The 11,586-nt window shown below is 40.6% G+C and overlaps 1 protein-coding gene across 1 annotated transcript; it reads left to right on the top strand.

Annotated features, from left to right (window-relative positions):
* Window positions 1-7,184: 7,184 nt before the first annotated feature.
* On the top strand, window positions 7,185-11,265 carry LOC108430686 (interleukin-12 subunit alpha; the record flags this gene model as incomplete). Its single annotated transcript, XM_017703324.2, has 6 exons — window positions 7,185-7,376; window positions 7,471-7,557; window positions 8,035-8,076; window positions 8,156-8,278; window positions 10,742-10,783; window positions 10,879-11,265. Coding segments are annotated over 6 exons (624 nt in total), but the record flags the coding sequence as incomplete, so codon positions are not given.
* Between the last annotated feature and the right edge of the window lie 321 nt (window positions 11,266-11,586).

Here is an 11,586-nt window from a genome sequence, read left to right as displayed (position 1 = left end):
GACAAGATCATACGTGACTCAAATCTGGAGTTATGAGCCTGTGAAGAGGGGCTGAGATGCAGGTCATCTGCCTCTCACTGTGTGGAACTGGTAGACTCGTGTGTCTGTCTACTTTCTGTGTGAAACTGACCACTCGACACTCAGGAGGTCACCATCAAACCCTTCATTCTTTGTTCAGTCCACATCGGATACTAGTGTGAAATGATGTGTAGAGAGTTTACAGCTGCTGAAGCTGCTGCAGTGGCTTCTGGAAAGTAGTGATGAAATTAACAGAGCATTTTAATATGAAACATATGAAGATCATGTTCTGCGAAGAGCCTCTAAAGATAGATGGATAGATGGATGGATAGATGGGTAGATAGATAGATGGGTAGATGGATGGGTAGATGGATGGATGGATAGATAGATAGATGCATGGATAGATGGATGGATGGATGGATGGGTAGATGGATGGATGGATTGATGGATAGATGGATGATTGGATGGATGGATAGATAGACTTTATTGATCCCGGAGGGAAATTGCAAAGGCCAACATTTGCAGAAGATATGCAAAAAGAAGGAAACAAGAAAACGTAACGACCCCAATGTCGCTTTTTCATTTTTAGCGAAAAATTTTTCCACACTTCCAAAGTTCAGTCTTAGAAATTGGTTGCACTTACTGCTTCCCACAATCCAAGTAACAAAACACAGTGATATTGAGGTCTGGCCTCCGGGGCGGTCAGTCCATTGTTCAGCTTTTTTGTTTGATGTGTCCGTTTCTTTTTCTCAGTGAGGTTCTTCTTGATCAGCTACACATCCTTTCAGACCCACAGCGCTGAGTAGTCTTGTCACAGTGGAAGGATGGACAGAAACACCTGTGGATGTTTTCAGATCTGAAGCTGCTTGATTTTCTCCTCTCTCTCAGAGATGAAAGCTTTAAGTGCTGTTTATCTGAGGGGGGCAGTTTTGGTGTCTACCAGCTCTTCCAGGTGGTTGTTAGGAGTCTCATTTTCTCTGTAGCTTTTAATCAGTTTTTGAATTCCTGCACTGTTGATGTTGAAACTCCTCTGATGTTTTTCACTTGCCTTAACACTTTATCTAATCACCTCCTGAAAAATAAATTACTAGTTTCTTAGTCGTTTCTGTTGTGAACTGAAGTACATGATGTCAAATGTCGAAATAGACAAGACAAAAGACTGCTTGTGGTTGAACACACTATCAGGCCTGTTGTGAACTACTAGATTACTGAGGTTAAGCCTGGAGCATGTGCTTCCCTTTTGTGGCCAAATTACATGAAACAGGATGTAAAGTAGTACAGCACACTTTCAGTCTTACTGTGAGGCCACACTGGTATTTCAGTGAGCGCGTGTGATAGCAGTATGACGTGGCCACTTTACACTTATATATGGTAAATATATACATTTATATATTATATATCTAACTTCTAATGATTCCTAGCGTGTAATAGATTCCTCACTTATAATGGAATTTACTGTAGATTTTGGAGCATTTCTATTGATACCGTCATCCTGGAATTTTCACACAATGTAAAGCGCAGTGGAAACTTTTAAATCGTGTAAAAAATTAAAAAAAAGTCAGTATTCAAGTACAAGGTTTTCTTCTTATATCTATACCCTGTGTCCATTTAATCAGCTCCACTAACCATATAGGAGCACTTTGTAGTTCCACCACCCAAATAGTACCTGCTCTGTGAGGGTCCATGGGGGTCCTGACCACTGAAGAACAGGGTAACAGAGTATCAGAGAAACAGATGGACTACAGTCTGTAACTGTAGAACTACAGAGTGCAGCTATACAGCAAGTGGAGCTGATAGTATTCAGATGAGTCATTCACAGTGTTTTAACAGGGTGGAGTGGACAAATACATAATATATACACAAACAGACAATATAAAGGGCAGTGCAGTATGTAAACGATGCTATGTAAACAGGGTAAGGACTGACCGCTTGAGTGGTTTGCGGATGAGCCAGTAATGAAGTTCAGGGAGATTCAGTGGAAACAGAGTTTGACATTGAACTGAATGATTAACGCCACAAATGACCTACAACTGTTTAACTCAGTCAGCCCAGGTAACCAGTTAAATGATCAGGGCCCACTGTGGCCATGGAGGCCAAGCCCCCTTAAGTTCTCATAGACATATAGTGACATAACATGTAGATACTGGCACATCTTTGCATCCATGACTCACTGAGAGATCCCTCACCAGTTATCCTCCATCAACACCACACAGACAGAACTGGCATCTGTTTATCTTCATTTTATTCATAATGCAGGTCATCCACCATAATTCGTTTCAGATGGACCCCTCACAACCTGCATCATATATTCAAGTCTTCAGCAGGGAGACTAATGTAAACATGTAGGTCAGGATTAGATGCTAGTCAGTGGAACGGCATGCCTTGAGAGCATGATAGCAAGTATAACAAGCAAATTACAAGGTTATTTTATTCATTGAGAAAGTAATGATTGTATGGGACCCATGTGGTCCTAATTACGCCACTGCATGCAAACATTCATGCAGTAAAAGGTAGCATTCATCTTCTAAGCCGCTTATCCTCCTGGGTTACAGGGGGAGCCTTGTTGGTCAGAAGGCCGGAAACACCCTGGACAGGCCACCAAGTCCAGTACAGGGCAGACACTCAGACATACACATTCACACACACCTAGGGGCAATTTGCTGTCTCCAGTTGACCTTTGGACTGTGGGAGGAAACCCACAAAGACATGGAGAGAACATGTTAACTCCGCACAGAAAGGACCCTGGTTACCCGGCCGGGGAATCAAACCCAGGCCCTTCTTCCTGTGAAGTGACAGCGCTACCCACTGCACCTGAAAATTCGACAATAAATCGTAGCAATAAATTCACGTTTTCAAAATAGCTGAGATTCTGTGAGCTGATTAGAACAACACGGGTTTGGCTTCCAGATTTCTCCTTGACAAGATTAGCAGTCTAAAATAACGCAACCTTTGAATTTGGCCACATGCAGTAACGACCTAAGCTCTGAGTCACTGAGTCGCTCCTTCAGGTGGTGTTTCAGGGTTTTTTCTTTTCTCAGATGGGCTGAAATCAGAGGCCCCACATGGCCAGCTGAAAAGTTCTGATTTTTCTTTCTGCTGAATTCCACAGCCAGGCGGGCAGTACGTTTAAGATCCCTGCCCTACTGCGCTCCGAACTTCCACCAGTGATTTTTTAGGTGTTTTTGAACCTGAGAAGGCACAACGTTTCGGCCATCATCGCTGACATCATCAGTAAAGCCACGATTCCCTCTCTTTCTCCACACTGTCCATCAAAGCTTCTCCTTCTCCTCATCTGGCCAAGAAGGCTCTTGTGTGCAAACTCCGCTCATGTTTCTTTTCGCCTGGTCCTGCACTGGAGGTTCTACATTTCTCCTCTCAGAGTTTTCTATGAACGGGGAATCATCAGACTTTCACTTCAACACTCTGCAGCTGTTATTTTGGAGTTTCTCTTCACAGCTTGAATACTTTTCTGAGTGCGCTTGTACTCGAATGACCCAGTTGTCACAAAACGCTTTCTTTCTTTTACAGTTTCTCTCACGCAGCTTTTTCAGAGACCCCCAGTAACATTTGCCTTCATTTCATTCAGAACTGCAGTAGAAATCCCGTTTTTGGTCTGCATCAAAAATATTTTTTATTCCTTGTAGATAAGCAGTCACAGAACGCCATTAACCTTTTGATTATGGTCATTTAAGTCAAGAGATATATTTTAAATGTTTCTTACAGAATTCGACGGCTTCTTTTTACAGTGTGTTGGAATTTCATTACAAATGATGACAAAAACAAAAACATTATAAAAGTATATATATATATATATATATATATATATAGAGAGAGAGAGAGAGAGAGAGAAAAAATTATTATTATATACAATAACAACATTTATTTATACTATCTTTTATCTATTTTTTATTTTTTTAAACTATACCTCAGTCTGCCTCTATATGTGCTATGATACATGCATACATAATAATATAAACATATATAAATTTGAGAAATAGTGATCAAATCCCAGTGCACATAAATCCACAAATCCACATAACGTCACAGAAAGTGTTGTCAATAATAAGGAAAATTGCAGCATATAATTAATATATAATAGCTCAAATTCCTGTCAGTGTATATATATATATATGTGTGTGTGTGTGTGTGTGTGTGTGTGTGTGTGTGTGTACATACACATATAACTTCACAGAAAAATATCAATGAAAATTGCAGTATATAATTAACAATGTATAATATCTCAAAATCCTTGACAGATTGAACAAATAATAAACATACAAATTAAAATTTCTTTTTGAATTCATATATATGAATTGTAAACACAATATATGTAAATATATAGGTATAAGTTATTATTGTATTGAACATTTTTTAAAATTTATTTTACGGGTTAAAAACATGATTTTGACTCAACACGTCTCAGAAATCCTCACTGGAAAATGATACATAAGATCAAAAGAAATGTAATAATTGAAGCATGAAATATTTCATAAATAAGTGTTTTGTGGTCATTTGCAAGTATCGTCACTTTTTTTGTCACACCCACTGTGACAAAAGGAGGTTAAAACTTCAATAATACTCTGTTTGCTAGAGTTTTTCAATTTGGTTGAGAGACAACATTGAATGGGCAACATAAATGTAATGTATTAATTATTACTATTACTATTACAAATTTATACTAACAATCTTCAAATTTACCATGCGCCTGGCATCAGCAGGTAAAGGTAATGTTAATAAAATATGAGGGTAAACGAAAGTGATGCTCGAATCAAAGTTCCTGAAAAGAGTTCAAATTCAACACAAAAGACGGCATGATGGAAGTTGGTTCTGAAGGATGTTTCCTGAGAAAAGAGCTCTAAAACAGGAAATACCAAAGCGGCTCTTGCAAAAACCTGATGTGTGAAGTCTGGCCATACAAACCGAAACGTGCGTTAATTCCCATTGCTGCATGGGCCCTGCAGCTGCATTGCATTCGATCATTTTTTGGAAATTACAACAGTTAGCCTTTGTTTACTTTGGTTTCATCTGTAATAATGGGCTGCTGTCGGGTTGGGAAAGTCCCTCAGAGTGAAGTATATAAACCCTACAGGATCAGGTCTGACATGAAGAATTTGGAACACAACATCCTTTGTAGCCATGCTGACCACTGTGTACCACTGTAAGTAATAGACTTGCACTTTTCTCCTCTCATTCTTCTCCTTCTTCTCCTACACTCTTTGAAGCTGACATAGCTGAGTTCTTGTGGCTTCTCAATGGCGTCAAAGTGCAGGGGACTAGATATGTCTGAATCCAGTGGGACCCAGTCATTCAAGTTGAGGTTTTGCAGGGTTAGAACATCATTTCTAAAACATCTGTCAGGTGCTTTTATTGCCTTAAACAAGTTTAAATCTGGCATACTTGAGCCACTTGTGCTGTTTGCACCAGGGTCTACAAGACTGAAGATAACAGTACAGCAGCAACAATGCTCTGTAATATCAGCGGTCATTCTGGCAGGCTGCAGTACACTTCAGGAACTGTAGGGGGCAATATGGCTCCTGTTTTTGTCATTGACCATAAACAAAACAAATCTCCTCTCTTTTTGCACCGACTGAACTTTGAATGATGGTGGCAAATGGAGAGGATAGAGCAAAAGGCATGATGACTTCATTGGTCTTGACTTCATCATTCAAATAATAGTTGATAGATTTATGGAAATCAATAGTTTCATTGGACTCCAGAGGGTGGCGAGGTTCAGACAGAATTTTAGCTCAGTCGGACTGGGACGGAATTTTGTTTGGCCTCAGTTAGGATCGGTCAGAATTTAGTTAGGTAGAATTCTGTTGAACTACAGTTGATTCAGGCAGAATTTTGTGGGCTACAGTCGGTTCAGACAGAAGTTTGTGGGCTACAGTCGGTTCAGACAGAATTTTGTGGGCTGCAGTCGGTTCAGACAGAATTTTGTGGGGCTACAGTCGAGTTCAGACAGAATTTTGTGGGCTACAGTCGGTTCAGACAGAATTTTGTGAGCTACAGTCGATTCAGACAGAATTTTGTGGGCTACAGTCGATTCAGACAGAATTTTGTGGGCTAGTCGGTTCAGACAGAATTTTGTGGGCTACAGTCGATTCAGAAAGAATTTTGTGAGCTACAGTCGGTTCAGACAGAATTTTGTGGGCTACAGTCGATTCAGAAAGAATTTTGTGAGCTACAGTCGATTCAGACAGAATTTTGTGGGCTACAGTCGATTCAGACAGAATTTTGTGGGCTACAGTCGGTTCAAACAGAATTTTGTGGACTACAGTCGATTCAGAAAGAATTTTGTGGAGCTACAGTCGAGTTCAGACATAATTTTGTGGGGCTACAGTTGAGTTCAGACAGAATTTTGTGGGCTACAGTCGATTCAGACAGAATTTTGTGGAGCTACAGTCGAGTTCAGACATAATTTTGTGGGGCTACAGTTGAGTTCAGACAGAATTTTGTGGGCTACAGTCGATTCAGACAGAATTTGGCGGGGCTACAGTCGAGTTCATACAGAATTTTGTGGGCTACAGTCGAGTTCAGACATAATTTTGCGGGGCTACAGTCGGTTCAGACAGAATTTTGTGGGCTACAGTCGATTCAGACAGAATTTTGCGGGGCTACAGTCGAGTTCAGAAGGAATTTTGTGGGCTACAGTCGATTCAGACAGAATTTTGTGGGCTACAGTCGATTTAGACAGAATTTTGTGGAGCTACAGTCGATTTCAGACAGAATATTGAGGGCTACAGTCGAGTTCAGACAGAATATCGAGGGCTACAGTCGAGTTCAGACAGAATATCGAGGGCTACAGTCGAGTTCAGACAGAATATTGAGGGCTACAGTCGAGTTCAGACAGAATATCGAGGGCTACAGTCGAGTTCAGACAGAATATCGAGGGCTACAGTCAAGTTCAGACAGAATTTTGTGGAGCTAGAGTTCAGACAGAATATCGAGGGCTACAGTCGAGTTCAGACAGAATTTTGTGGGCTGCAGTCACGTTCAGACAATTTAATCAGGCTACAGTCAGGTTTAGACAGAAATTGGTCAGGTTACAGTCAAATTCAAAAAGAAATTTGTAGGCTATTTTCAAGTTTAAACAGAATTTTGTTGGACTACAAGTTTTATCAGCAGAGAACATTGTTCTACACTTGGGTTTAAGTTACAAATGACAGAGCATAGTTGCAAAACTCTGGTGTGTTTTCTTTGCAGGCTCCCTCCTTCTGCTCTTCTCCTCCTCAGTATGGCGGCTGAGCACTGCAAGTCCAGTGGGATCACATATCCCATCGCTGCACCTTGATGGAAGCTCATGCAAGGGCCTTGCACGCTCTCTGCTCTGGAACGTGACGGCAGCGCTGACAGTTGTGAGTGTGGTCTAACTTAAACTATATCTTTTTTAAAAAGTGTGTCTGATGAGGAAAGCATGAAGTTAAATGCAACTGTCTTGCCTGCGTACAGGACCAGCTGTTCAGAGGGCTGAACTGCACGGATCAGAGCGCTGAGCAGGACCTCAGGACCCAAACATTAGCTGTGTGCATACCCCAGGTGAGGAACATCGGCACAGGAGGGGACACCCCCCTGGGCCACATTTTTGCTGGATGCTACATTCTTTGTTTACCTGGTTCAGGTTCATTTGGAGCTAGAACAGAATAGAAATATGGATTGGATTGAGGGGTACAAGAACCAGACTGAAAACCTCTGTGGGTTTTTTTTTTTGGTACAGATTTTTTTTGTCCATTTTAAGTCTAAATTGATTAACATCGTGTTTAAATTAGCATTTATACTGCTCTTATCAACATTTGTAGCGATGGTAGCTTTTGTACTGATCTCTTTTTCTCAACAGTGCTTCAGATAGGCTGTAATGTTATTGTGCCCCAATTCAACTTTAAAAAACGGCCTAAAATGACTGTCTTATCTCTAGAAGCTCCAGCAATTTTAGAGCCAGACGTGACTGTGTGCATATCAATGAATACGGTAGACCAAAGACATTAAACAAAAACATATCTACCCTTCATTCAACAGAACTCAAAGTGCTCAGACAGTGCAGACTTCACATTCAACCAGGTATGCTATTTAGTCTGATTTGAACAAATCCCAGTTTATCTTGATGTTCTTCATGTAATTACCTAAATATCTCCTGTAGGACAAATGCCTCCAGAGTGTTCTGGAAGATCTCAGGCAGTACCGGGCAACCTTTAAAGCTTACAGTGACCGAGCCCATATCCTGGAACAGTCAGTGCTCAGGAGCATTGAAGACCTCATGCAGGTATGAGCTGGATATTAACAGCTATTAACAGCTTGCACTGCAGGCTGATGTGGTGCATTTTGGACATGCTTGGCTATTTTGTACATCTACCTTATAGGTGCACTTTCTAGGTTCACCGTAGTCTGATACCAGTGCAACACCTGCAATTATGCCACCACTACCACCCACAATACTGGTTTTAACCCCCTAAAATGACCCTGTCAGACATAAAGTTTTACTATACACTTCTATAACCTAAGAATAGCTCAACCAGTTTGCAATGAAGTCCCTGTAGTTGCTGAATAATAAGCCTTGGTATGCAATAAGACTGGGATTTAAAGTGGGATTCACCATTTCGTTTCATGGAAAAACACCAACGCCCTTTTGAGGGCTGCTCCAATACTTTGTTAGTTTAAGTGAGTCGATTTTAGCAATGGAACATACCCAGAATTCACTGCAACCCAGCATTTTTCCCGTTTTAAAACCCAAAATAATGGTGGACAAAGCTGTTTATAAGCTATAGCAATAAACTACTTTATAATGCGTAACATTTCAAAAACATAGCATCCAATTTGCTGGGCTTTAGACTGCGAACTACTCCTTCTGCTACACACAACTGCAGAAACAACATCACTTCACCTGGCTAGTTTGCTAGTTAGCATGCTAAAGGCTACAGAGCTAGTAGAACCATGGTTCTACACCACGCTATAGCAGGTATTCACAAATTGTACATACATTATGTTTAAACTTCTCCAAAAACGTTTTGCATTATAAAGTTAGCCGGTTAGCTGACTGAGGCTAACCTACTAAGGCATGGTCAGTCCTGCTGATGAGGACTCGCTGTCTCCTACGCGAGGTCTTTGCTCCTCAGTGGAATCCGTCGGAGAAATATATTCTCACTGTCACTGGAACTAACGTTAGCTAACATCAGCTGGAGGAATTATTTACTTTATTTGGCGATAAAGCTGCCCTTCTCAGTCACATCTTCAGCAACATGCTTACGTTAAGGCTCTTGTGTTTCAGAGAAGCTAAGTAGCTAAGATACAGCCTACCAACTCATGAATACAAGCAAAACAGTCACATTTACAGTCCTGTTAAAAATGACCGCTGTCATGGGCTGGAGGTTAGGGAACCAGCCTCGTGACAGGAAGGTCGGGGTTTGATCCCCAGCCCCGGCAGCACGTGACTGAGGTGTCCTTGAGCAAGACACCTAACCCCCAACTGCTCCCCGGGTGCTGCGGATTGGGCTGCCCACCGCTCTGGGCAAGTGTGCTCACTGCCCCCTAGTGTGTGTGTTCACTAGTGTGTATGTGGTGTTTCACTTCACGGATGGGTTAAATGCGGAGGTGGAATTTCCCCGTTGTGGGACTAATAAGGGTCTCTTAATCTTTCAGTGAAACATTAGCCTGTTTATTTGCACCGTCTCCGGAATGAAGTGGAATGAATTCCCAAATAGCAATTTTAGCGTTAAAATATTGGCATCCGTAACTGAGTACCTGAGCACACATGCTTATTCCTTCAATGATAAAATTGAAATATTATTTTTTTATTTCCTTTGTGCCTTTTTTTAATACAATGTGTATCAATTCCATAATTTTCCCACCTTAGTCTCGCTTTGGATTTCAAGATGGTGGCTGCATGAAATAAGAATATACTTTAGTTCAGGGGTTGGCAACCCAAAAGTAAAAAAAAAAAAAAAAAAAAAAAAAAAAATATATATATATATATATATATATATATATAGAATAAAAGTAAAATAGTAGAAAGTAAAAAAAGTAGAATAGTTTCTTGTAAAATGTCTCTCAAGGTTTGACTTTTTACGAGGCTGAAGTCGCTTCTCCTTTGCCAGCTTCTTGTTCAAATGTTCCACCTTAAATGGTTCCTCAGGCATCAGAATATACCTGCTGCACCATTTAAGGTGGAACGGGAAAATTCGACTTCAGTTTCATGACTTCTTAGTGTTTGACAGTTTCTCGTTGAAGATTAAACTTATCAGGAAACCAGCTTAAGAGATTATAAACGCAAATAAGGCTATTTGTCAAAAATTAACGATATTTGTCTCAAATCTCTCTTTGATCTTTTGTTAGCTACTAGCTGTTGTCTGCATTGCTATGGTGACCAGCAGTCTGCAACGGTGGATTATTTTATTTTTACCTAAAAATCTAATTCTGCTGTGGAACCGCAACAGGGCAGTAAGAGCTGCATGTTGCCGACTCCTGCTTTAGCTCTAGAAGATACACTGGGGAAGTGATACAAGTTGGGTTACCAGTGGTTCTATGTGGCCTCTGAGGAAGATACTGACAAATTGTGTGGCAACAGATGGGCTACAATCTGTAACTGTATACCTGCATAGTAGACATTTGGTAGGTGTATCTGATAAAATGGCAAGTGAGCAAGTCTACCAAGTAGTCAGTCGGTGTAGGATACTGAATGTAAGTCGAAATCATAACTATCTAAAGCTGAATGTACGTTTTATTCAAACAGAACTGCTTTTCTGCCACACTGACCGATGGTTCCCAGCCTCTGGTAAGACTTACTTGCTAATCATGTACTCAAACATTGGTTTACTTCTTTTTGTCCTGGTCATCCATCTCTAATACATGTCCTGGTGTTCTTCACAGGTTTCCATGAAGCATAAAAACACCTTCATGGGCCGACTGAAGCTGTGCAAAGTCTTGAAGGCCTTCCAGATTCGTGTTGTCACCATCAACCGAGTGCTGAACTATGTCCTGACCACAGGTCAGGGAGTTGATGAATGAAATGTCATTTGACGTAGTCATGCTTCAGACCAAGGCAATGATTTTGTCATTTTGACAAGTACAAGTACGCCTAATTGTTCTAGGTGTCATAATGCAAGAACTATTGTAATTGTATTTAAACCTATTTATTTCATATTTATTGGTAAATTATTTGATGTTCTAAATGATGCATTGTTCCTCAAAATGCCAAGTGCTGAGTGCTCACCAAGTGTTTTGCCTTTAAAGGAATAAAACTCACTCAATACAAAAGTTCTGACTGATAATTTCACATTTTACCTCATTGAATGAACAATTGGCTGTAAAAACCTGATCCTCTCATTCAGACACACATTTGCAGGTATCTTATATTCTGGAAAGCTTCATTCATGGTAGATTTGATGCAGTGGTCTTCAGCAGGACCGGCCAGTTGAAGTCTGGGGGTTTTAAATCACATTTTGACCCTTTCAGAGCCCAGACTTAGAGCAGAGTGAGCGTAAACATCACAACTTGTGGGGCTAATAGGAGGGGTTAACCATAAAAGACGGAGTGGAAAGTTATAACTGGTAAATTAATATAATTAATTCTGTTTGA

This window comes from Pygocentrus nattereri, chromosome 2 (assembly GCF_015220715.1).
Source record: "Pygocentrus nattereri isolate fPygNat1 chromosome 2, fPygNat1.pri, whole genome shotgun sequence".
Classification (NCBI taxonomy): Eukaryota; Metazoa; Chordata; class Actinopteri; order Characiformes; family Serrasalmidae; genus Pygocentrus; species Pygocentrus nattereri.
Note: the sequence above shows the minus strand (reverse complement) of the source record. Positions and strands in the feature narration are given on the sequence as shown.